At 51.8% G+C, this 25,736-nt stretch overlaps 9 protein-coding genes across 9 annotated transcripts; 4 read left to right on the top strand and 5 right to left on the bottom strand.

Moving 5' to 3' along the window:
- Positions 1 to 183: 183 nt before the first annotated feature.
- Positions 184 to 3,363, bottom strand: AYL99_02482 (hypothetical protein; the record flags this gene model as incomplete). The annotated part of the gene is made up of 1 exon (XM_018833998.1): positions 184 to 3,363. The coding sequence occupies one exon, from the start codon at positions 3,361 to 3,363 to the stop codon at positions 184 to 186; it is 3,180 nt and encodes a 1,059-aa protein (XP_018696622.1).
- A 1,610-nt stretch (positions 3,364 to 4,973) lies between these two features.
- AYL99_02481 (hypothetical protein) lies at positions 4,974 to 7,542 on the bottom strand (the record flags this gene model as incomplete). The annotated part of the gene is made up of 2 exons (XM_018833997.1): positions 4,974 to 7,170; positions 7,229 to 7,542. 2 exons carry the CDS (start codon positions 7,540 to 7,542, stop codon positions 4,974 to 4,976), a joined length of 2,511 nt encoding a protein of 836 aa, XP_018696621.1.
- A 575-nt stretch (positions 7,543 to 8,117) lies between these two features.
- AYL99_02480 (hypothetical protein) lies at positions 8,118 to 9,290 on the top strand (the record flags this gene model as incomplete). Its single annotated transcript, XM_018833996.1, has 1 exon — positions 8,118 to 9,290. The coding sequence occupies one exon, from the start codon at positions 8,118 to 8,120 to the stop codon at positions 9,288 to 9,290; it is 1,173 nt and encodes a 390-aa protein (XP_018696620.1).
- Positions 9,291 to 10,482: 1,192 nt separating this feature from the next.
- AYL99_02479 (hypothetical protein) lies at positions 10,483 to 14,097 on the bottom strand (the record flags this gene model as incomplete). The annotated part of the gene is made up of 2 exons (XM_018833995.1): positions 10,483 to 10,917; positions 10,972 to 14,097. 2 exons carry the CDS (start codon positions 14,095 to 14,097, stop codon positions 10,483 to 10,485), a joined length of 3,561 nt encoding a protein of 1,186 aa, XP_018696619.1.
- Positions 14,098 to 15,107: 1,010 nt separating this feature from the next.
- AYL99_02478 (hypothetical protein) lies at positions 15,108 to 15,581 on the bottom strand (the record flags this gene model as incomplete). The annotated part of the gene is made up of 1 exon (XM_018833994.1): positions 15,108 to 15,581. The coding sequence occupies one exon, from the start codon at positions 15,579 to 15,581 to the stop codon at positions 15,108 to 15,110; it is 474 nt and encodes a 157-aa protein (XP_018696618.1).
- A 1,479-nt stretch (positions 15,582 to 17,060) lies between these two features.
- AYL99_02477 (hypothetical protein) lies at positions 17,061 to 17,567 on the top strand (the record flags this gene model as incomplete). Its single annotated transcript, XM_018833993.1, has 1 exon — positions 17,061 to 17,567. One exon carries the CDS (start codon positions 17,061 to 17,063, stop codon positions 17,565 to 17,567), a length of 507 nt encoding a protein of 168 aa, XP_018696617.1.
- Positions 17,568 to 18,504: 937 nt separating this feature from the next.
- AYL99_02476 (hypothetical protein) lies at positions 18,505 to 19,443 on the bottom strand (the record flags this gene model as incomplete). The annotated part of the gene is made up of 1 exon (XM_018833992.1): positions 18,505 to 19,443. One exon carries the CDS (start codon positions 19,441 to 19,443, stop codon positions 18,505 to 18,507), a length of 939 nt encoding a protein of 312 aa, XP_018696616.1.
- An 801-nt stretch (positions 19,444 to 20,244) lies between these two features.
- Positions 20,245 to 21,630, top strand: AYL99_02475 (acetyl-CoA C-acetyltransferase; the record flags this gene model as incomplete). Its single annotated transcript, XM_018833991.1, has 4 exons — positions 20,245 to 20,336; positions 20,387 to 20,436; positions 20,491 to 20,566; positions 20,619 to 21,630. 4 exons carry the CDS (start codon positions 20,245 to 20,247, stop codon positions 21,628 to 21,630), a joined length of 1,230 nt encoding a protein of 409 aa, XP_018696615.1.
- Positions 21,631 to 22,004: 374 nt separating this feature from the next.
- On the top strand, positions 22,005 to 25,010 carry AYL99_02474 (hypothetical protein; the record flags this gene model as incomplete). Its single annotated transcript, XM_018833990.1, has 2 exons — positions 22,005 to 22,024; positions 22,082 to 25,010. The coding sequence occupies 2 exons, from the start codon at positions 22,005 to 22,007 to the stop codon at positions 25,008 to 25,010; spliced, it is 2,949 nt and encodes a 982-aa protein (XP_018696614.1).
- Between the last annotated feature and the right edge of the window lie 726 nt (positions 25,011 to 25,736).

Below are 25,736 nucleotides of genomic sequence, written 5' to 3'. Positions count from 1 at the left end.
GCCGGAGCAAAGGTTGCACGGTGCCTGGCCTGGAGAACCCTGGTTACATGCAACTTGCCACGGTGGGTGCTGTGCGAGTCGGTGTTTTGATTTTGTGAAACTCAATGTATTCGAGGTGCTTGACAAGCACAGCACTATCATGACATTCATTTCCAAGCCACCCGACATCCAACGGGCATATTATCATTCACCAACTGGCTCAACACGCACGGTCGGCGCGATGGGCACCTCGCCAGCATTGTCTCTCATACTGAGTCTCATGCTCTCGCGCTCCTTCATCCGTTGGTGATGGTGTCGCTCCTCTTGAACGATGAACCCGCTTTCATCAGCAGGCCGCGGTCTTGCGCTGTCGCCAAATGTAATTTCCACCTTGAACTTCAAAAACTCGCCCTTCCCATTGTCGAAAATGGTAATGATGTCCCCTGTATATAGCTTGCCGAACAAGGCTGCATCTCCAGAGGGCGACTCCTTCCGCAGCTCGACATCGTTGACGGAGACGCAACCGCTTGCAGAGGTAGCGATCAGGGTTCTTATCCCAGGAAGAGCAGTCCAGTCGTTTCCGCGGTCGACGTGAGCCTCCATACCAGGTGCCCAGAATGTGACTTTGAGAGCGTATTTGGGAATTCGCGTGTCTTTGGTGTCAGGATAATGGACGGTGCAATCAATGCCCCGTCCCCACACAGTGAATCTGGCTTCGAGATTGATGACAACGTTCGCAAAGGATCCTGGTAGGCTGGTGAACTTGCCATATCGTCGAGGGGGTTTAATGAATTGCATGGTCTGAGAACTCGTCCTGGTAGTAGTTTCCGGCTCTGGCGCGGGACGAGGGAAACGTTCCAGCTGCCCCATACTTTTGATCTCAAGACCAGTCTTCGCATCAATTGTGACGGCAAGTTCAGCTGCTGGAGGGGAGTTTCTGGAAGTGAGATGTCCATGAAAAGTCTCCGCTTTTGCTCGTAGCCTGCTAGCCCTTGATGCATTTCTTGCCTCGATTTCCGCCTCGAAGTTAACGGGGTCCTCCACGAGGCCAAGATCGATACGACGAGTACAGACAGGCTCTTCGACCATTTGAGCGGCATCGGCGGTTTCATTATCTGCATGAGGAGTCACCGAAGCCGATGGTGATAGTTGACGTGTCTCAGGAGTCACGGGATTAATTGTTTCTGGGGTCGCGGCGTCCGAGTTCTCTGCTTCGGGCGAACCCATATTGAGCTGCCCTATTTGATGTTCAGCCCCCATAAGGCTTGCAGCCGAACCACCTGAAATGTCTGGCACGCCCAGTACTTGAGGATACTGAAGTGGTTGGCCAGAATTGTCGGCGTTTTCTGCGGTACTCGAAGGATTGCGATCTCCAAAATCATTCACGCTGATTTGTTCCACACGGTTCCGAATATCTTGTACTCCCAACGGGATAGGCGGGCTGAGCTCGTCGCCAAATACGCCTGAACTACGGAGTACCGACGCGGAAATCTCTCCAAAGAGACGCTCTGCAGGTGGTTCTGGAGCGACAGGTATTGGCAGGAAACTCTCACCAGGTTCTGGGAGGTGAGGATATGAGATGTTTCGTGCTGTGGGTGATATATCCGTCGTAGTGCGAGCGCGCTTCGTAGGGCGATCTGGAGTACGTTCTGAGGAGGGTGGTTGCGTCAGTTGGTTCAATGTAGCAATCAACTCTCCGTCGATGATATCTTCGTCAACTTCATCAACGACATCAAGGTAATTTGGTGGGTTTTCAACCGGCTCCTCGATGTCATCATAGTTGCAATGATCAGGTAAATCACGTAGCCACGGATGCCGCAAGCACTCTGGCTCTTTTGGTCGTAGAGTAGGGTTGCGGTTCAGAAGTTTCCCGACGAAATCAATGGCCGCCTCTGATACTCCTGCCTGTCTCAGCGTGTCAAAGTTGACATCCTTGGTCATGATATTATTCAGCATTTGTGCGCCACGATCGTCACCCCGTCCGGTAACCGGAGGCTTGCCACAAAGGAGATGGAAGATGACGGCGCCAAAGGACCACATATCGACGGACTGATCGTAGGGCGAGGGCGGTGGTTTTGTCGCGGGGTCCCCTAACCGACGCCTCTTCGGGGCTGACCCTTGAGCATAGTTTGCGTAGTCGGGATAGACCTCAGGCGCACAATAAAGAAGCGTCCCACAGAACGTTTTGAGGAAGGTCTCCTGGTCGGTCACACATTTTGACAAGCCAAAGTCGGACAACTTAACGACCAGAGGATTTCGTGATGCTATGAGGATATTGTCCGGCTTGATGTCACGATGGGTGATATTTCGTCGATGGAGATAATAGAGAGCGTGCAATATTTGTTTTGCAATCTGTTGAACGTCGGACTCGGGAATAGCCGAGCGTCTGCCCAGTTCTTTGGCGAGCTCGCCGTAAGGGACGTACTCCATCAGGATATAAATCCAGTGTTGATAAGTGTGACAGTCGACGTAGTTGACTATATTAGGGTGCTTGAGGTTTTTCATAATGTTGAGTTCGCTGTCAAACTTCATGTCGAGGACACCGTTTTTGATAAAACGCCGCTTGTCAAGCTCCTTCGCAGCGTAGATGTCGCCTTCTTCCTTCGTCTGGACCTTGTAGACTGTTGCAAATGCACCTTTCCCAAGCAGGCCCGTAAAGTTGTATAAGGAGCCTCCGTTCCAGTAATTACCATATGTGCTCTCCCGCATGGAAGCGAATTGAGCCACGTCGCCTCTTGCCGCCAGATACTTTCGTAGATTGTCTTCATATTCATCTTCAAAATCACCACGGCTCGGTATGCGTACCATCATCTTGACCTCTTGCTTTTTGCCACCACCGTAGAGGGAAATGATAGAGCCATGCCTGAGGACTATAGTAGCCGGTTTCAAGGCAGGATGGTCTCGGCGAGCTCTCGTTCGGAGGTGGACATCGTCAACAACGGTTCCGTTGGTAGACAAGTCTTCCAACATGAGGCTCCCTTGATTGTTCACAAAGATCTTGAAATGTACCTTGCTCACCAAAGTGTCATGGTCGTATGCGGTGAGCAGCACGTCACATTGACTCCGAGTACGACCAAATCGAAAACCATCCTTCGGATTCGTGACAGGAGAGGACATCCGCAGCGCTATATCTCGCGGCTGATTGTACTCTTCGCGGAAAAGCAGGTCGTCTTGACTGATATCCTCAAGGTCGGCATTCTGCAAGATGTGCATGGGCGAAACCAACAGGTTCGCTTTTACTGCCTCAAAGGCAGCTGGGGAAGTTGGACTCAGTAAACATATCACGTCTACAGCATCCTCGTTCGAGATATTGGAGACATTTCTCCTGAGATGGCGGGGATCTTCAATCGGTTGCGTTGCAGTCTGGGTGGGTTGAGAGACCATAATGACAGTGTTGAAGGTATTTCACCGCGGGCTGGACTTTCCACACGATTCAAGGGGACCAATTGAGAGTAAACAAAGAAGTTTGACGTCAAGCGGCGTATTCCTTCGCAGCCAGGCGGGCCTATTGGATATTGTTAGTAAACTGGAGTTTCATAGTCAGGTTGAACGCTAACCAGAGAGAAATGGTTGATTTTACCCTCCTGGTTACATGTTTCGCTGAAGACTATGCGGGTTCGAACTGATTGAGCCAACGAGAAAATGGCATGCCTTCCAGGCTTAGATATTTTTCTAGACCGTTGTTAAAAGTGCCCCTTTTGTGGAAGTACGAAAGGAAAGATGGGCAGAGAAAGGAAAGACATAGACCAATGCCAGCTTGGAATGGCTCTGCGACTGAAACCACAGCCACGTCTCAGACATCGATACACATTGACCTGCAACTGGAAGAAGATATAGATTTCACTGCACATACCTTGACAATAGACCTGTGTCCAGCAGAGGGTCAATGGGCCTAACGTAATCGTAAGCCATTAATGTCCATGTTGCCCGCTAGTATCGGTGGCAAATTCCCCGAGCGACGAGGATAGCGTTGGGGCCAAGTGCAACGGCAGCAGTTCAGCTGGCCGAGCCTGAAAAGCAGTATAGTCCTCCCATGGGCGGTTTCAAAGGCCGGCATTCATGCTGCGAGTAGCCCCCAACTGGCAGCAAACATCATATGATATTACCAACTCTTTCTGGGGGCGTCGCCAGGCAACCATACAAAACCATCCGCAGCCTCGAGTGAAGGAGAACAGGAAACCCACCGAGGATAAATGCGCGAAGAGACGACGTCTGAAGTTAGATCCCTGTCGGAGAGTCTTAGCAGGTGCCATGTAGTGGTATCGAAAATTGGTGGTTATTCCTTACAAATCGTTCTCCACGACTGGGTAGGAAAAGCAGAAACGTCTGAGCAGAGGACTGAAATCCTACGCATGCAAAGAAGAGCAACGCTATCAGAACGGCCGAACAGAAACACGAGGGAAGAGAGCAAGGGAAGGGTGCGAGGGAGAGAGGGAATAAATGAAAGTCGAGTTCACCTGCGACTCTCGAAGAAATTTCCCCGCCAACGCAGGCGCAGGATGGACCCCTGCAGCTCCTCGCGATCGAGCCTGGCGTTGGACCCCAAACTCCAGGCGGCCAGGCGACGTGGTGTGGGCTTCGTCCGCCTGTTTCCCGGCTCCCCGTTCCTGACTAGAGTAGCGTGTCTCGAAGCCTAACGAGCCGGGAAGCACCAGAGCCAATGGATACCTATTAGCAGGACGCCGGAGGCATTCGCTTACTTAGCTATCTGCGAGTTCGAGTTTGAGCACTTTCGACTCGTAGGATCGCGACCCCTAAAGCAACAAAGGCGGGACGTCACGCGCCATATCCGTGAGACGAGAATACTCAAGCCTTGGTCCAACTACAAAGATGATGCATCTATCCATCGATCTGCCCTCAGGTGGCTTTGACCGTGCCCAACCAGTGCATCCGCATATTCCATGAGGTGCGTTTTGCGTCATTGAAACGCGTGTCCTGACCGCGTCGACCACTATGTTCCTCATCGAAAACCCAGCGTCTCGTGGCGTTGAGCTCTAATCATTCATATCCATTGCTTCTTTGGCTAGCATGTCCCTTTGGCGGATCTCCTCCTCTCGTTGTTCACGGTTCTTCCTGCGCGGTCCGAACGCCTTCGCCCGTCTAGCTGCCACCTCTGAGACGCTTGAGGGTTTTATCGGGTTTCCACCATTTTCATCGTTGCTAACGTCGCCCAGAGCGTCGGCGGCCTGGTGAAAGGCATCCTCTAGAGTGGGGATTTGCTCTGGTTGGTCACCCTCTGTAGAGGGACCTGGAAGACTGATTCCGCGGCTCGCTAATGCAGCCAATCTCATCTGTTCTCGTTTGCGTTCCCTGGCCTCTTCCACGACCCTTTTGTACTCAGGATCATCCTTATCTCGCTCGATCCAATCCTCCAGACCGAGTTCCCTCAGCTCTTCGTTGAGGATCCTGGTGGTTGTTTGAATGTGAGGCTTGGATTGTCGAGGTCCTTTGGAGGTCTCCAGCTCCCTTAACCCTTGCTCTATCGATTCCGGTGTCGCGTGTTCAAACCGTCCCCGCTGGTTCGCACGACGTCGGCGGGGAATGGTACGGCGTAGTGCCGCTGGCTCAGGAGCAACGCTCCTCCGGCTGTCCATGATGCTATCGAACTTGTCTCGCGTTGATTCCACCTTCTTTTTGCTACGTGTTCGCCTGGCAGGTACAGATTGTGCAGTGCCGTGATCCACCGCGGATGCTTCAGTATTTTCTTCCGTGCCCAGGCCCGTTGTATCGTCTCCAGGAGTGTCCAGAGAGGTGGGTGAACGTCCCTGATTGTCATCTCCGAATTCAATGGTTTTCCTGATCGACGACTCGACTTCCGAGGTGTCTAGAGGATTAACGTCCATTGGCGGCCCCTCACTGCTGTCAAACAGTCGCCCACCATCTTCTGGGCCGGTAGTTTCCCTATCCCCTTGTTGCTGGGCTTTGTCGTTCTCGGAGCCGGTTGCAGGCACAATAAGGTTAGGTCCTTGAGAGCAATCGTCTTGCCCCGACGAGGCCAACGAGCTCTCAACAAGCCTTGGAGTGGGTTGCTGTTGAGTTTCATGTCCGTCCAAGACAATGCCAGTTGCTTGAGTATCGGCGTCGAAGGCTCCAGCTGGCACAGGGCACGCAACTGAGCCTGTATTCTCTGTATGCCGGTCATGATTTGATGGCAGACGAATCCTAAGGCTTCTCCGCAAGCATGCCTTTTTGGGGGGAATGGTGTCTTCAGTCGCGTATGGACCATTGCAGCCAGGGACATCGTGGCTGTTCGATCTGCCTAGAAGTTGCTCTGGCGTCGATATTCTGGAGCTAGTGGAGTCATCGGCAGATTGCATGTCCGAGTGGTTGCTAGACTGCGGAGTGAGCATCTGCGTAGACGACGAAACGTTCTCTAAGTAATGAGACCGATTTTGGGGTACTGTAGCTGGTGGCATCATCACGCTTGATCTTGGGCCGTCGCTATCGCGCTTGCGTTTGCCCAAGCTGTTCCTATGGGGTTCTTCGACTGATGAGCCCGGGGTTGTTTGTCCAGTGGCAGTGATCATGGCCGATTGCACGATATTCCACTTGGCTCTAAGTGCGGCGTTTTCGGCGCGAAGTTCTTCTAGCTCTTGCGCATTCGCCTGAGCCAACTTGAAAGTCGTGATCATTGTCTGGATGTCGCCCAGGAAGTCGATTTGCGTAGGCTTATCGGGGCCAGCGGGGGAGATTTGAGACTTCAACTCTTCGATGGACGTTTTGATCTCGACTAGGGTTTCGCGAAACGTCTCCAAAACCGAGGAGATGGCTCGGATCTGGGCATCGTGCTCCAGTGTCTTGGCCGCTTGGTCTGCTATTCGCCCATCCTGAAATCCCAAGTGCGTATCCTGCATCGTATCCTGTATAGCGTGTCTAGGTCCTGTTGAGTCTTGGGGTTCGATGTTTGCTGCCGCTCGCACTGAAGGAGTTCTCTGGTTGTTTTGCAGCGACATGCGTGCGGAAGATCGCCTTTGAGATTTATTCATGGTCTGGAGATGCGGTGGCGTCGCTTCTCTCGTGAAGGGGGTATCAGAGTAGCGCGCAGGGGCGGTGAGGTTCACTCCAGAGGTGGCATGCGAACTTGCAGTTGGTCTGACAATGTCCCCGCCGTAGCCAAACACAGGATCAACCTGCATATTAGTCTCGCTACTCTTCAAGTATGTCCTCGACAGTTTGTATAGATATTGGTTTCTAGCATCCCGTCAGTCTCTTACTTATCTGTCTTCTGGCACATTCGGGCCTTTCATACAACATATTTCTCTGGGCGGCTGTAGGAATGGCCTTGCAATAGTGGCCTACTGCCGCCGAGCATTTTGTGCAGAACACTTCGGCAAGCGTGCATCCCTCGAGGGCCTGTTGAACGACGCCTTCAGGGACGACTTGTGTTTTGTTGGTCGCGATCTCGGTCCCGAAGTGAGTGCCAGGGTGAGCAGGATGAACGAACGAACTGGTGAGGCGGATCCATTCGTTGGCGAAGATGCCGATTTGACTGTCGCATTGAAGACAGTGAAGGTTCACGTGGGGTGACGCTGAATGCGACATGCGGCGGGCAGAAGGGGTCATGTCGAGTATCGTTGCCGGTTTCCAATGCTGTCTGGGGACATTTGACTGCGACTTCTAGGATGTGTACGAAATGCACCCGAACAGGACAAGGATGGTGGGATTGTTCAGTGCGAAAGAGACGCGTGGAGGGCTTTACGCGTCTTGGTGGTTAGAACTGCCTACGACAAGTTAACACAAGGGCCACCAGCCACTAAAAGGTTGCTGCCGAGCCCGCCACGACTAATTAGGAAGGTGAGTCTAAGAGCCCTTAAAACCCGGTCCAGGAGAAGGCCAAACACCCCTAAAATCCTGGCTGCCATTGGATCTTATCGCTGCTTCGCACCTCCACCCGACGCCTTTCCACACGGGTGTCGTCTAGCGATGTCGGAACAAGATTCTTCTTCGTATATATGCACGTGTATATATCTCTTTCCCATCACTGCACATGGTTTGCCATGCTTGCAGCACCAACTAGACAAGGATTGAGGTCCACAGCCAAAGTTTGCATATCAGCTCGGGCAGCGTACGGTGTGCATACGCTATCTGGACGACGCAGATTTTCTTCGCCTAGAGACTTCGATCCCTCAAATTACAAGATGGCTTCCTCGCATACCGTTGATGACAAGCCGGATTCCTTCGCTGACATCAAACAGGACTCTGCCATCGCGGCTGCGAACAGCAATGCAGCCTCACACAAGAAGGTCAATGCCTGGCAACAGCCTGGGCCGGCTGCCTTTGATTTCCGCAGCGATGTGATGACCACGCCCACAGCAGCTATGCTCGAGGCCATCGCAAACACCACGCTGCTGGACGATGTGATGCTCGAGGACCCCACGACCAATGATCTAGAGTCCTCTGTCGCCTCGCTAGCAGGCCATGAGGCCGGACTGCTTGTGATGTCTGGAACTATGGGCAACCAGGTCGCTCTCCGCACCCACCTGGTCGCACCACCTCACTCCGTCCTGTGTGACATCAGGGGACACATCCACAATTACGAGGCCGGCGGTGTCAGCTGCCTCTCAAGCGCCATGCTCCTTTCTGTCATCCCCAGCAATGGTCATCACTTGACCCTCGAAGACGTCCAGAAACACTGCATCATCTCAGACGATGTCCACGCCTGTCCCACTCGAGTCATCAGCTTAGAAAACACCCTCGATGGCATGATCATGCCCCTGTCCGAGATCCGCCGAATTGCCCAGTTTGCTCGCTCCCATAATATCAGACTCCACTTGGACGGCGCGCGGATTTGGGAAGCTGTCGCCGCCGACGCCGGCAGTCTCCCCGACTTCACACGCGAGTTCGACAGTGTGAGCATGTGTTTCTCCAAAGGACTCGGCGCACCCATCGGTTCCATCATCGTCGGCAGCAAGTCCTTCATCGCACGCGCGCGAAGAATTCGCAAGATGCTTGGTGGCGGCACGCGCCAGGCGGGCGTGATTTCGGCCGCCGCCCGCGTCGCCGTGCAGGAAAATTTCGGGCACGGTCCCAACGGCGAGGGCGGCAAGTTGCGTGCCAGCCACGTCCGAGCGAGGAAGGTTGCAGAGATGTGGACGGCCAAGGGTGGAAAATTGGCCAACCCGACGGAAACCAATATGGTCTGGCTGGATCTTGCAAATGAAGGCTGTTCGGCGAAAGAATTCGCGGAGCTGGCAAGCAAAGAGGGTCTAAAAGCCAGTGGTGGACGACTAGTTGTACATTACCAGATCACAGAAGAGGCAGTGGAGAGGCTGGGAAGCGTTATGGACGCTGTCCTGCAAAGGAGAAAGTAGGATGTGGAGAACAGGGGCAAAAATTTCAACGGGCAATGAGCATGTTAGGATAGACAGTAGACTACAGTTAAACCACCCGTGTTTCATTCTCAACGAAACACTAAAAGCCTGGATCGTGACATCTGACATGTGGAAGTCATTGTACAAGCGAACCAAGCTGCCTTTGTCGATATCTCCAACCGAACACTGCCTAGTCGGACTTCGTTCTCTCCCAATTCAGCATCCTCCCCATCTTTTTTCCTTCGGTGCAAGAAGAGCTGGCATTGTCGAATCGCAATGCAAGGACATTTTGACATGCTGCCAATGAGACAGTCGGCGATGGGATCTTGTTGTGCTCGCGTCATTCATCCTCTGTTTCCCAAGTCGACAGTGCCCGAGACATGCCCAACTTCAGCACTTGCAGAGCATAGTGTGGATGCCAAATCTTACATCTCCACATCCTTCTCCCCCAATCCTCCTATTCATGATCGGAATGGCTCGCCTTCGTGGCCCATATCAATTACAGGAGACGGCCCTCTTCAAGAACCGACTTCCGTATCCAACACTGGTCTTCCCAGACCAGGACCCACCAATGATGCTCAACCATAGCCCTAACTCAATCTCTCGAGAATGTCCTTCCGGCGAACGTGCCCAGTTCGTATGCTGCAAAGCCTTAGAAAGAAACTGTATTTGATCAATTCTCATCGAACAGTGCACATCTCCAGACATAGTCGAGGAGTGGTGAAGAAAACAAACCCCACAGCTCTAAAAGAGAAAAGCCCACAAGCTCGAAAAACAGTGTTGTGTAAATGGAAGCGCCGCTTGCTGTGAAGAATTGAAATGAACTGAGTCCAGCGAAGCCGGAAAGCACTCGGCTGCACCGCCAGCCAGGCTGAAAGGCTCAATTCGTCGAAGGTGTTGTCAAGGAGCACAAGAAAGTAAAGTCCACGAAAGCTCTGCAATTGTGGCGTCATGCATGGAAGGCCGTCCATTGTGTCTCCTTTGAGTAGCACCGAACAAAGGAAAGTGTTTTCGTGTCATTAAGGTCGTGCAATTGTTTGGGTTTGACCGTTTCAGTCTTCTGATCGAACTCGTCCCCTCTGACTTGTGGCAAACCGACAGACAACCGTGCGCCAGAAGCCGGTAAATGAGGACGCCGCCTCGAGAATGCAAATAACTTGTTTGTGTTGAATCTGAATTTGAACATGGTTCTTCAACCTGCTACGCCCATTTGCCCGGGTCTCGGCTGGTAGCTCTGTCGTCCGCCCGGCACAGCACCATGACTTCCTCCACTATCAGCACTTCCTGCACGGTCTCGAGCATACGGGCTGTGTGGGACGCCGAAGTTGAACTCGTTCGCTGATGTCGACGGTGTTGAGGTCATGTTTTGTACAGGTCTAACCGAACTCTGCTTCTGCCACGCAGTAGCCTGATATGGGTCGACATCCACCCTTGTGGCGACGGGTCCAAGAGAGTTCGAAGCCGAGGCGGGGCTGCGTACGGGTGCATCTGCTGCCGCAACAGTCTGTTTTTGCACCTGGCCCTTAGCAATATGACCATATCGAGATAATATCTCCTTGGTTGTCAGTTCCGCGGAACTGCCATGGAGATTCGTATCAGTCAGGATGGACTGTAGATCTTCCGGGACCTATAGACGAAGTTAGCTTGCCACACGACAGTATATGAGTTGTTGACTTCATACCTGACAGAACAGATCATTGTATTCGATCAAGGTATTGACCGCCTCAATAGCGAGGAAGCTGTCATCGACCTGAGGAACTTGAGGCAGTCTCGCGCCTGGTGCCTTCTCTTTCGCATACAAGATGTTCGGCGCCATAACGGTAGCCAAGTTGTGGATGTCCATCTTGCTGCCAGACTCTTCGTCAACCTGAGAAAAGGAGGCTGCCCATTTTAGGAATGAGAATAAGACTTCCATGGTATCGCGATGGCTCTTTGGCATCAGGCAGCATGTGAGATGCAGAACCCTCCTTCGACGTTCATCGTCCACAATCTTTTGAGAGATGATGAATAGCTTCTGTAATTTGTATGTCAGCAGTGGCTCGGGCATCTCTCTCAGAAACTTCTTGAGCAATGCCGCCACCTGCACTGGGTTTTCTCGGTTGAGGTCGGGCGTCTGATTTGCATCGATCGCTTCCGCTGTCTCTTTAAGGCGTTTGATATTGCCATTCTTTCTGAACACACCTTCAACTGACATGTCCATCTGTTTCATTGCAGACACACAGTCGTCAACAATAGCTGGAACTCTGAGGGCGCCAGGTCCGACCCCGTTGGTTGATTCTGCTCCCTCGCGTTCAACTAGTGTCTCCAATGGCACACCAAAGATTCCTTTCTTCTTCACGCCGGCGTCACCGCGGAGTGCACGACTGACTTTGCCCCAAAACGTCTGCTTTCGCTGTTCGATCAGACCTAGTAAATCTTCAAGGGTGTATTCCCCCTCTAAAAGGGGCTGCATCGAGAGGACTGCCACATGTCGGACAATAAAGTACTCCAATGCGGACAGTTCCGAAAAATATCGTTTGGTTCTGAGAGGACTTTCGCCGGACAGGAGATCAGCACCACCACTAGATGAGCCTCGCTGATGCCCATTGACAAGTCGTGGTTCATTACCTCGATAACCAATCAGGTTGGTGCCTGCATGACGGAAAGCGTTCGGCCGTTGTTCCTTTGCTTGCTCAGCGGCAACAATCCTCGGAATGTCATCCAGGGTAAGGCCTTCTTGGCCGCCAAAGGTAAGTTCGTTTTTCATACGACCATCAAGATCTTTCTCTTGAACGATCTGAAAGCCGCCCGGATTCCGGTTATCCTGACCATCACCTCCTGGAGAGCCTGCTGGTACACCACTCGGGCCGTAGAGAATTTTGGACTCTCGAGCTTTCCGGAATGTTGTGGAAAGAGTGCGTTCGTTTCGAGTAGACCGAAGACGTTTCATTTCACCTACAGTCTGTTCCAGTGAAGATTCTTGTTGGCTCGATGTACCTGCGTAAGACCTCGATCGTGATCCCATCTTCTGATGAGGTGTGACTGGTTCCCCGGAAGGTGATACATGATGCCCTTCGTTCGTATCGTATGGTGTCAGGTTTGGATCATCGGAGGTATGTGGAAGGGTACCGCCAGACTTCAACACCTCAAGCAAGCGTGCCAACGCAACCTGGAGTAAGAATACGTATTGCTGTAATTTCGTGACATGGGCAAAGCCTGAGACTGTGTCCGGTGTCCGTCTTGCATGGTCAATGCAGTAGACCTTTTCTTCTCTTTCGTTGTACATCGCATTGGCCAGGTCGCTAGTCAAATCTCGCTGGCAGACGCTACAAGTGAGGTGACGGGGCTTTGCGTGCCACCTTCGACCGTAAATCATGACACACTCGTCATCGATGGGATCCATGCATGCAGAGCAGCAATCTGATTCTTGACTGGCAAGACCTGCCACACTTTCTTGCAAATCTAGTGATTTCATCTCCTGTTCCTTGATTGTTTCCAGGTCGGCAAGCTCGTCCAAAAAGGCATGGAGGCCTTCAGGTGATCCTTTCTCACGTTCAAGCTTCAGTGCTCCTTGGAGACCAATGCGAATGAGTAACTTGAGGTAATGGGCAAGACCAGTGACCAGAGACAAGAGCTCCTGAGTGACACCGAGTTTTCGTACCCCGGTCTCCTGAGTTTTTGAGAGAAGTGTGAAGAACGCCACGACCTTTTTGCAGAGTAATTTCGCTTCTCGACCGTAGGCGAGTTCTTTGAGTTGAGCCTTGATGACCAAAGCTGCGAGGGTGTCGATAGCACCGAAGAGGATATCAACATGCCAAATGAATTTTCGGGCAACAATGACTCCATCGACGTAGACGCCATTGCTGACGTGTAGAAGCATGTCTGAAATGCAGGAAGCGGAGGATTCTTCAAAGGTAGAGAGGGTGCTCCAGATCCGATAGACTTTGTCTTCCATCTTTTCTTCGTCTTCTTTGACAGTTTCCCGCTCATCCTCGGTGACAGCAGCATGAATGTCTTTCTTCTCCACCTGAGTCTCCGATTGTGCAAGTCGGACGTTCCAGAATTTATGAATCATATAGCATTCAGGATGCCAATGCTGATTCTGTCCATTCCGGAAGATCTCAACGAATTGTTTTAGAATAGCAGTCTGACAACCATTGCAACGTTGTGCAAACTGTGTAGAGTAGTGGTAATGACAGTAGACTCTCCCGTCATGCTCGTAATAGCTGTCCTGAGCGCCAAAAACAGTCGGGCACACGGAACATGTGAAGTGTTCGATGTGATACTTGCGGTCAAGGGCTGTGATGTACGAGCCACGAAGTGCACCGCCGCATTCGTAGCATAGCAGATCCAAACGCCGAAAATAATCTGTTTCACAAAGGGGGAATTGTCCAGAACCATCCTCGGCATCCACAGGGAAGAACTTGGAGGCTACAATTTGGCCGCAGTCGGCGCACTTGAAGCAATCAAGGTGAAATGTCCCACCAAGCGCACGGACGAATTGACCAGTCAGAGGCTCGCCGCACTTTCTGCACTGTCGGGCAGCAGAATTAGATGACTTTCCTGTGCTGCCATTTGTTCTTGATCTGCTCCGTTCTCCTTGCCCACCCACGGATCTCTTTCTTCCAGTTCTGCTGTCGGAGGAATATCTGGCATCGCTGTCGTAGGGAGCGTCGTTTGCATTGCCGTTTGTCTGGTGTGGTGGAGTGTACGCGTACTGACCATTGGAGTTCTGCGGAGGGATATCATTCTGGTTGCGAGGAGCACCAATGGTGTATCTTAATGTGCCAGAATTGCCCTGGTGCAGTTCGTCAAGAGGAGCAGCCATTCTTGGTTTGCACCCAGAAGGCGTTGCATGAATATGTGGCAATTAGCCCGGTAAACATTCGACACCCAGAGCCTCTTCAACACCGTATTATTGCGGAAACAATTCAACCACACCCGAGAAAAGTAACAGGCTGTTGTCGTGTGACAGTATTGTGCGCGTCTCTTACCCGAGACTGTAACAAGTCCATGCAGCAGAACACTCGGGGAATAAACGAGGGACAAGCGAAACCTTGAGAATCTTCGTGGTTGGTGCCGTTTCCGATAAAGTTGTCGCAGTCAATGCCCACCCTGGACGTGGTTAAAATCGAGACGATGACGAGCGTGACAAGTGGATGGTTCTTCGCGGACGACACTCGAAATAATCCCACTCAAAGAACCCGTAGCAAAGGGTGGAGGAGGCTCTGACAGAGCGCGAGGGACAAGGAGGAGACGGAGGTCGGACAAGGAGTGGAATCGAGGAGACGACGCGTTGCGGGAAAGTTTCGAGAAGTTGTGAGACGGTCCAGCCGCACAATATGCGCGAAAGAATAGTATGAAGTTGATGGAAGAGCCTGACAGTTGGACCAGTGTGCCGTCGAGAAATGGTGGCTTGTCAGAGCAGATCAGGTTCATACATCGAACGATGAAATGTGAATAGCGTGAATTGCTGGACGGGACGTTCGACAGAGGCCCAAGCCCCCAAAGGCCAAATTTAGCAAGGCCTCTCGGAGAATTGTCCCTGTCACGTGCCGTGACGCTAACGACTAGCGCCTCCGGTGAGCTGAGCATCCGCTCATTGGCCACCGTTGTCAGCCTCGCCTGGGTCATCATGACAAGGAATCGTACTAAGAAGTGCTTATGGGTGTCGGGTCGGGTGGCAATGGGAACAAAGCGATGAGAGATGTGAAAGAGATTAAAAATAAATAATTTGAAGTAGTAACAACATTCAAAATAAAAGCGGAGACCGCCCTGGGCGTCTCATGGCGCTCCCAATCCATCAAGCACACTTAATTCTTCCTGCATTCTGCCCATTTACACAGTCTCTGCCTCAGCCAATTTTGGAATCTGAACAAAGACCACTCCATTCTTCACCTCTACCTTGGTCCCGTTGGCGTCGGCCTTTGCAGGCAACGTGACGGAACGCTCAAAGAGCCCTTCATGTCTCTCTTTGTGAACCGTTTTCATGATCCTGCTTACAGTCTCACCAAAAGTCGGTATTGACGACGTCGCCAGTGTTCCACGAAGGAAGATGGTGCTACCATCCAGCCATTCGATCTTTATTTCATCGGCAGACTCAATTCCCGGCAGGTTGCCGGCCAGCAGCCACCCTGTGGCGCCCCCATCCAATTCGAAAACGTCAAACTTTGGTGCCAGCACCCCGCGATGTGAGGGCAACCCGTCCACGTTGTAGTATGCGTCACCCTTATGGTTGAGCTTGGCACGCAGAGAGTGAGTGTCAACCAGCGAAATGTGGTGAGGGTGGAGCAGGCATTCAAGTGTCGACATCATTGAATTTCTGATCGCTGTGGAAAGGTATTGAAGTTGATATATTGAGGATTTGATTGTCGTACTCGAAATCCGATGTTGCACGAACTGGCAGTTTTTCTGGATTTTGGATCTCAGAAGCTGGGGGAAGAGCGGTAAGTGGGCACACCGCGCCCTTACATATTCCTTCGGCTTTCCCCTACCTGATCTACAGACATGTAGGCATACCTGGTGCATTCACCCCTAATCCAGCGCCCCAGACACCAGGGATTCGACGAGAACCTTCCACGGAAGAAAGCCACGTCGGATACGAATGATCATAAGTTGGGAATTCGACTGCCCCGATGTGCACGCGTCGCAGCCATCTCACCTCAGTGGACTTGTATGCAACCATCACCGGGTCAAGAGGCAACAAGCCAAGAGACAGCTAAGGCAACTGACCTGAGAGTGAGAAAGTTTGAGGCAGGGAAGAACCATTGTCCGTGCGTGCAGAGCAAGGCCGTGCTTGGCTTCGAGAATCATGTTAGATCATATGATGGAAACAAATCTGATGAGCACGCGGCACTGAGAAGCAGAGAAGAAGTTGGAATAAACCATCAGGATAGCTTTGAAGGACAAGGACAGCTAGTTGTATGCCGAGGATGTAGGGAGTATTTGAGGCGCCTATTTTTGTAATGACGGTCATTCGAACAAGCTGGCAAAGGGGTATACCGGTTCCTGGTTCCCCAGCATTCGCGCATTTTGATGACTGTGCATGCGCAGCTGAGATACCGATGGCCAGGATCATGAGGCCGTCACAAAGTTCAAACCGTTCTACTGGATTCCGTCCCGGTTTCGCGACATGGCGAGCTGTTCCCCTGATGGGAGGATGGGGCACACGAACATAGTCACCGCACGTTTGCTGCGTAATGACAACCACTCAGGAACCGGACATCACTCCACTGTTGTATAACACAACTTTTTATCTCATGATGATGTGAGCTACTTTCCCCTTGCAGTCATGAGATGAGCATCCAATGGCAAGTTCCAGCTTGCATAGCTCCCCGTCGAAAACACAGATCGCGGAGCTTGGCCCCTCACTAGAGCTTCCTTCACCGGCTGCGACCGGAGAGAAGACAAACTCCTCAGGACCCAGACCTTGTTGAGGACCTCGCCTATGGGAATAGCTCCGAGTACACAGGACAACGAGAGAGCCCAATGATCACAAGGTCTCGCACCATTTCCATCGGCACATGAAGGACCGAGCAAAGGAGCTCGAACAATGCCGCCAGGGTTCTGCCCCGCCTCGAGCTCTTCAATCAGGTAGGGGTAAATAAATATGCGCGTCCTCCCGTGTCAGAGGATTTCCTTTTCGCGAATTTTTCTTCAGATTCAGTCGATAAATAGGCAAGCAGCTGCACGACACAGGGAATCCAGTTAAGGACAACCCAAGAAGCAACCTCAACACCTCAATTTTACATACCATTCATCACGGTCTCAGGAAAAGACATCCTCAACGCAATGGCCTACGCGTACTACTATGACTACCCGCCTCCATTGGTGGACAACCCTCACGAGCGACACCATCAGCACCAGTCACTCCTCCAATACATTGCGCGGCGTCACCCCAGACCAGAAGACCATCCCAACCAGCCGGACCTGGACTTTCGCGATGCCATCCACGAATACCTCATCGAGATCGAAGTGCCAGGCGTCAAAAAGCCCGAAGACATCACCGTGACCTGGACAGGCAACAGATCCCTGCTGTTGTCAGGCAAAGTCGAGCGGCCAGACTATGGAAATGCCGAGAACACAAAGGTGGAAGAAGAACAACCAGAGCCTCACACCGGAGGAGTCCATCTATTGATTGGAGAGAGGAGAATCGGCCCTTTTCGACGATACGTCAATTTCCCCACGGATGTAGAGAACATCAACGTCACGCTGGAGGCTGGATTGTTGAAGATTCGTGCGCCCAAGAAAGGGTTCCAAGATATCGCCAACACCAAGGTGGATGTTAAGCACGAGTGAGTCACTGTGGCCTTTTTCTTTTCTGTATCTAGTCGCGCACATGCTGTTGTTCATCAAGTACAGACACTAATACTGAGCCTCAATTGAGGGATCATAAAAAGCACACCTACCCCGTCTTGAGCACGTTCGCGGGCCTCTAGTCTTCGCGTCTACCTTCCCATTACCGACTTTCAGGCCATGATCATGTGTGAACGGAGGTCCTGCTCTCTTGGTTCCAAAAACTTCGTGGCGTGGATGCAGGAGGAGTGAAGTGGAGAGACAATCAGCAGGCGAAATGCCTTCAGTTGTCATTGGTAATGCTCATGGGGTGCAGGAGCAGCAATGGAGTGCGGAAGGGATATCTACATAGGTTCTCCGACCCCATGAGAGATGTTTCGGGAATAGAAAATCCTTCACTAGTTCCCGCGCGTTGTCAGCTAAACTCTGGGTCAAATTCGCCAATCGTTTTCCTTTTTACACCGAGATACCGTAGCATGATGTGCAGCGTCGACGACATCCGTCATGTCCGCACCTGTTGAGACTTGATCCTGTGTTCCGCACCTGGTTGGAAGACCTCATCGTGCTTAGTGCCTGTAGTCTCTTCTACACCTCTCACAAACGGTCTTATCGCAAACATCACATTCCCACAGGAACAGATCCGCTCTCCAGCCACAGTCCGAACAAGTATCATCATCAAGGTACTCGACTCGATGCCTGGTCCAATTATCGTGACGACATTCTCTTTCGTCCCGGAGTGTTTCTGCAATTCTCTGCACTGCGTTAGGCTGATTCTGACGTACAGCAATCGCTCCCGCTGCCTCGAGAAGCCTATCTTCGCGCCATTGCGGGCATTGGCAAGTCTTCCAGCGAGCGTTACACTGATAGCAGAATTCCGTTCCACAATAGCACCTGTGAATTGAATCAGTATCCATACCGCCTCGTGATAGAAGGATTCTCCCTACTTCATATGGTTGCAACCGTGCGAAATGAGAATCACACGATGACATTTGGGACACGTTGATGCTTCGTTCAGCCTTTTCCAGGTGTCAAAGGCTTCATCCTGGGCATCCCTGCATTCAGAGTGAGGATGGAACGCAGCCTTGCACGCAACACAGGTGTTTCGTTGACAGGAGGGGCAAGGGGCCATCCGGTTGATGTATGTGTCTGGGTCAATGAATTCCGAGCAAGTGGGCTCGTGGCAGTACGTTCGATCCGCTGTTTCGTATTCCTTCATCTTCAAGTTCAGCTTGGCAATTGTTTCCTTCCCAAGCAGTCGCACGATGTCAGGGCTGGCAGGGGAGATGCAGGGAACATTCCGGCAGCATCGGACAGGATATTGGCTCTCGTCCTTCAAGGCCAATCCAAAGCGTTCCGACAAACATGGGCGGCACCAGACATGCTCGCATTCTTCACGAGTGATGAGCTGGGAATATGGGGTATCTCCCAAGCAAGCATAGCACTCTTTGGACGGATGAATCTCATCAGCCTCGAGGTCGTGCATGTATGATTCCAGGCTAGTGCTCCCATCAGGCTGGATTCGAGGGTCTTCGTAGTATCCGTGCCTTCCCACAACTCTTATATTCGGGTTGCTGCTTGGCTGGTGAAGTTGTTGGTTCTCATCTCCGTCCATCGAGTCCGTTTCTTGAGTGAGAAGCCTATCAACCTCTGGGAAGTCGGAGAGCATGGCTCGATAGATGCTCTGCTGCAATCTCACGTTTGACTGTGCGGCGTCGAGTGTCGCAAGTTCTTCGAGTTGGAACAGGAGGACGCTGATGCGGTCGCGTGTCTGAGCTATCTCTTCATGGCTGGGCATTGCCGGCAAGGAAGTCGCAAGGTCCTGTAGCTCAAGACGAATTGCCAGAACGGCATTAATCGTGTCAGTTTCTGGGACATCCATTGTCGTCGCTGTCAAATGTTAGCAAAATGTGAGACGGTTGAGAAATCTGTCACTTACTGCGTTCGATCGACACAGGGCAGGGGCATTCGGTCAGTGGTTCAGGAGCTTTCTGCAGCCGACATCTTCGAGTCTACGAAGATTGAGCTGGTGGAACAGGTAGTTGGATGAAGGGTGAGATGGGAAAATATTTGGACCTGGATTTAGCCCGGATGGGAGACTTGTTTTGCGAGATGTCATTGAAGAGTGAAAGAATGAATTCACTGGGTATAGGGAGGGTACTACAGCCTCTACGAAGCGCACTCCTCTCACTCCATGGAACTCACAACGTGCTTAGGTCCTGTCTAACCCCATGCTTTGTTGCAGATATCACTTACTGGAGCATTCGAAGGACAAATTGAAATGAATTAACATGGAATTCTCATTCGGCCTCATTGCCAAAAACGACACAGCGTGTCTGAACGAGAGCATCCCCTATAGTTGGACTCGACTGAAAGAAACCAGCTTCCCCAGGTCGAGTGTGATACAAGCATGAGGTTGGCATGGGCTGAAACGGTCACCGAGGAGCAAGTGGACAGTCGCGGTGAACGCATCCGAGGTGGCACCATATGCTGGTTCCCTGCATCTTCTCCACACCAAAATTTTGGGGATTCAAAGATCCCAATCAACAAAACACTTTACCTCCCAGGACTGTGTCTTTCCCTGTACAAACTTCCTGGTTACTATTGAGCGAACAGCGAATCTCATATACCCTTCACTCGGACTTGCTGCTTTGTATTGAAAAGTTTGTCTTCCCAACACACCATGGCTACGAACGGCGTCCCGCACCCCAAGCCCTCCCTCCCCGCTGTTTACGTCGTCGCAGTTGCACGAACGCCCGTCGGGTCATTCCTTGGGTATGAAGTACTCGGTCTTGACCATATCCAATGTCACTGACATGTACTAGCTCGTTATCCTCACTGACGGCACCTCAACTCGGTTCCCACGCCATCAAAGGTATCCTTCCCCTCACCGCTCCCCGGCCACCAGTCGTATACTGATCGAATATAGCTGCCCTTGAAAGAGTTCCGGAGATCAAACCTCAGGATGTTGAAGAAGTCTTCTTCGGAAATGTCTTGTCAGCAAAGTAAGTCTCCGCACTTGCATTCCTCAGTGTGACGGATCTAACTGCTTGACAGCGTTGGTCAGAACCCCGCCCGTCAATGCGCTCTTGGTGCTGGCCTAGGGGAGTCGACTGTCTGCACAACTGTCAACAAAGTCTGCGCATCGGGAGTCAAGGCCATCGTCCTAGGCACGCAGACAATTATGACCGGAAACGCCGACATCGTCGTGGCTGGTGGCGCAGAGTCCATGTCGAATTGCCCCCACTATCTCCCCAGCATGCGGACGGGTGTCAAATTTGGGAACCAGACATTGGTCGATGGTGTTTTAAGAGACGGAATCTCAGATGCATATGGCAAACAAGAGCATATGGGCCTGCAAGGCGAAGAATGTGCAAGGGATCATGGCTTCAACCGAGAACAGCAAGACGACTATGCCATTCAGTCATATCAGCGAGCACAAGCCGCGCAAAAGGATGGGCTCTTCGACTTCGAGATCGCTCCTATTCAGCTGCCTGGTGCTCGAGGAAAGCCCGGTGTCACGGTTGATAAGGACGACGAGCCCAAGAATCTGCACATCGAGAAGCTCCGCGCCATTAAGCCTGCCTTCATTCCTGACGGCGGTACTGTGACTGCTCCCAATGCCTCGCCTTTGAACGATGGCGCCGCAGCGGTAGTACTTGTCTCGGAAGCTAAGCTGCAGGAATTGAAGATCAAACCTCTGGCCAAGATCTTGGGTTGGGGTGATGCTGCCAAACAACCCAGCAAGTTCACCACCGCCCCCGCGCTTGCCATCCCGAAGGCTCTGAAGCATGCTGGCATCAAACAGGAAGATGTTGACGCGTTTGAGATCAACGAGGCTTTCTCCGTTGTCGCACTTGCCAACATGAAGCTGCTCGGTCTGTCTGCAGACAAGGTCAACCTCCACGGAGGAGCTGTGGCCATTGGTCACCCTCTGGGTGCTTCGGGTGCCAGAATTATCGCAACACTACTAGGTGTCTTGAAGGCGAAGAAGGGCAAAATTGGGTGTGTTGGCATTTGCAACGGTGGTGGCGGTGCGAGCGCATTGGTTCTCGAATCCTTGATGTAAAATAGAAAGCGTCCCCATGTATGCTATCGGACATACTCGGGTTCGGGGAGTTCACATTGTGAAGAAAGTAGCGCTGGGATGTGGTTCGCAGCTAAAAGCGTGTTTTGCACCCACAGTTCGCTCGGGATTTAGGAGAGAGTCAGATCCAGTCCAGAGGTTGTGAGATTCCAACACCAACCTCACCGTCGAGCCGTTGCGAAAGGAGATAGTCAGGGTGAACTGAACGAGACTGGGCAAGGCCGGACAAGGCTGTAGCCCGCATTCATCGCGACATCTCCACATTTTAAATTTTGTTCGACTCCAACTCCGCAGTTCAAGGAATTTGCTTCATTTTGCGCCGCGAACGATCTGGCTCCAGCAACCCATCAATCAATATGGATGACCTCTATGACGAGTAAGTCACACGCCAATACTTCTTGATCGTGGACATCTTGTTGACAGTTAACGGCAGGTTTGGCAACTTCATCGGCGAAGCCGTCTCCGACGAAGAGGCATCCCAGGATGGTGCAGCGGAACAAAATTATGTCTACGACGAGGAGTCAGAACCCGAGGAGCAAGCTCCTGCAGATCAGTCTATGGATGTTGATGATGAAGGACCCTCGAATGCGGTGATATTACACGAAGACAAACAATACTATCCCACCGCGCAGCAAGTATACGGGGAAGAGGTCGAGACTCTGGTGCAGGAGGAGGATGCACAGCCGCTCACACAACCGATAATTGCGCCCGTCACGCAGAAGAAGTTCCAGGTGCAGGAAGCCGACCTTCCTCCGGTCCACTACTCGAGAGAATTCATGACCGATCTCCTCAGTTTTCCCGAAGGTATCAGAAATATTGCGGTGGCGGGACATCTGCACCATGGCAAGACAGCATTCGTGGATATGTTGGTCTTACAGACACACGACTTGGAGGAGAGGCTGGATAAACGAGTAGGCAGGAGGAGAGATGAACAATTAAGATATACCGACACACATTTCCTAGAGCGAGAACGAGGGATTTCGATCAAGGCTGCGCCGATCAGTCTGGTCATGCAAGGCACGAAAGGGAAATCGCATATCCTCAACATCATTGACACCCCTGGCCATGTGAACTTTGTGGACGAGGTCGGATCGAGCTTGCGCCTGGTCGATGGCGTGGTTCTCGTCGTGGACGTGGTGGAAGGGGTTCAGGTCAACACGGAGCAAGTCATCAAGCACGCTGTCTTGGAAGATATACCCATGGTATTGGTCATAAACAAAATGGATCGCCTAATCCTCGAGCTCAAGATACCACCAACAGACGCGTACTTCAAACTAAAACATGTCGTTGAAGAGGTCAACACGGTCATTGAGAACACCATTCCTGGTCGTGGCGAAAAGAGGCGGCTGTCGCCTGAAAAGGGCAACGTGGCTTTTGCATGCACGTCTATGGACTGGGTGTTTACGCTGCCGTCATTCGCAAAGATGTACGCCGAATCGTACCCAAAAGTCGACGCGACCGAGTTCTCCAGGAGGTTGTGGGGAGATATCTTTTTCAACCCTCGAAGTCGAAAGTTCACCCGAAAAGGGATGGAAGAGGGATCAAAGAGGGCTTTCGTGAATTTTGTGCTGGAGCCCATTTACAAGCTGTTCTCCCACACCATCAGTGAGAGCCCTGAAGACCTTGGGGCAACTCTGCAGACGCTGGGTATCACATTAAAACCCTCACAGCTCAAAACCGACGCAAAGGTGTTGCTTAGACTGGTGTGCGCTCAATTTTTTGGGACTGCGAGTGGGTTTATCGATATGGTCGTGACTCACATACCTTCGCCGGTTGACGGTGCGAGGAGGATGCTCGACAACTATTACACAGGTTCTCTAGACTCGAAGGTCGGAGAATCGATGTCAAAATGCGACTCGGACGGACCTTTGGTTGTTGAGGTCACAAAGCTATTCAGTTCCGCAGACGCCAAAACCTTCAACGCATTTGGTCGCATCATGTCTGGTACGGCATCACCGGATCAGGTGGTTCGAGTTCTTGGAGAGGCATACAGCCTCGAAGATGAGGAAGATTCGGCCACCGCAACAATACAGGGCGTACATATCGCGTGCTCGCGGTACAACATTCCGGTCTCCGGTGTACCTGCTGGGAATCTTGTGCTTCTATCCGGAATTGACAATTCTATCGTGAAGACAGCTACAGTGGTCTCCGAGAAATATCCGGATAATGAGGATGCCTATATCTTCAAACCAATTCGCCATTTTACGGAGTCCGTCTTCAAGGTCGCAGTGGAACCTGTTAACCCCTCAGAACTACCCAAAATGTTGGAAGGCTTGCGCAAGATCAACAAGTCATATCCCCTTATTATCACCAAAGTTGAAGAATCTGGAGAGCATGTTGTTCTAGGCACAGGTGAACTATACATGGATTGTGTGTTACATGATCTACGGACGTTATATGCCGAGATGGACATCAAGGTCTCGGATCCCGTCACTCGATTCTGTGAGACTGTGACCGAAACAAGCGCCATTATGTGCTATGCGTTGACGCCTAACAAGAAGAACAAATTGACCATGATCGCCGAACCACTGGATGATGGAATCGCCGAGGACATCGAGGCCGGCATTGTCAAAATTCGAGATCCAATTCGGAAAGTCGCCAAGTTCTTTGAAGAGAAATACGAATGGGATAAATTGGCCGCTCGGTCAATATGGGCATTTGGGCCAGATGAGATGGGGCCCAATATCCTATGTGACGATACCTTGCCTTCTACCACGGATAAGAAGCTCCTCAAGTCTGTGCAAGAAAGTATCAAACAGGGCTTTTCGTGGGGTACACGTGAAGGACCTCTGTGCGAAGAACCGATCCGAAACACCAAATTCCGGGTTACAGGTGCTGAGCTAGCGACAGAGCCTATCTTCCGAGGAGGAGGACAAATTATTCCGACCGCACGACGGGCCGTGTACAGTTCCTTTCTCATGGCCAGCCCTCGACTCATGGAACCAATCTACAGCGTGCATATGACCGGTCCAGCGGACTCGATTTCTGGCCTCTACACAGTGCTAATGAAGAGGCGTGGACATGTCGTCTCTGATGGACCTGTTGCGGGGACGCCTCTCTACGCCGCCAAAGCCCTCCTCCCGGTGATTGACAGTTTCGGATTTGAGACGGATCTTCGGATCCACAGTCAAGGAGCAGCCAGTGTGTCACTGGTCTTTGACCGCTGGGACGTTGTTCCCGGAGATCCACTGGATAAGAGCATCCGCATAAGGCCGCTAGAGATGGCGGCGCCTCAGCAGGCGGCGAGAGACTTCGTGCTCAAGACGAGACGAAGAAAAGGGCTGAGTGAAGATGTGGACGTCAAGAGGTTCCTGGAACCGGAGTTGCTTGCCGGATTACGAGAAAGTGGTGTTCTGGACTGATTCAAGATCGAGGTGGGTGGATGGTAATCTACATCATTCAAGACGATACCAGGCAAGAAATGGCTGATGAAAGGGGCGCTGTTCGAACCACCTGAGATATGATACCCAATGGATCTGGCAATACAGCATATTCTACTGTAGAACGGAAACCTACTCCTTCTTCTTATTCCCCTCCGAGCGTGGCGGTGGTCTTGGTCTTAACCCACTGAACGCCCCGTCTCGGACTTGATACCGCTGCTTGACCGTTCCCTCCACCTGATAGAATAGTTCCAATTGGGCATGAGGCACTGAGAAGATGCACATCAACCGCCACTTGGGAGCACAAGAGACAAGTATCTCGATCTATTAAGCGAAAGTGGATGATTCTCCAGGCAACACTCGCCGTACCTTCCTCGTCCTCGCCTCTCTGTTGGTTCTTTCTCTACAATCCCTTTGCATCTTCTGCATTGCCCTTATATTTGCGACAGAACGGTCCTTCGAATCTGTACGTTAAGAGAACGGTTCGCATGTGCTACCTATCCACCGCGGGATTCGAAACCTGAGCATATCCAAAGCCACATGACCTACGTCTATTCTCCGGAGCGTGCGATATTCGACCGGGAGAGCTAAACTGCTTCAGAAGTCACTGGCGGTCATTTGAATACATATTCCACATCGATCTATGTCGCGTCGACCTCACAAAAAGTCCAGAAATGGGTGTCTTGAATGCAAAAAGCGGCATATAAA

Source organism: Fonsecaea erecta (genome assembly GCF_001651985.1).
Source record: "Fonsecaea erecta strain CBS 125763 chromosome Unknown Scaff2, whole genome shotgun sequence".
NCBI lineage: Eukaryota > Fungi > Ascomycota > Eurotiomycetes > Chaetothyriales > Herpotrichiellaceae > Fonsecaea > Fonsecaea erecta.
This window is presented reverse-complemented; position numbering and strand designations above follow the sequence as displayed.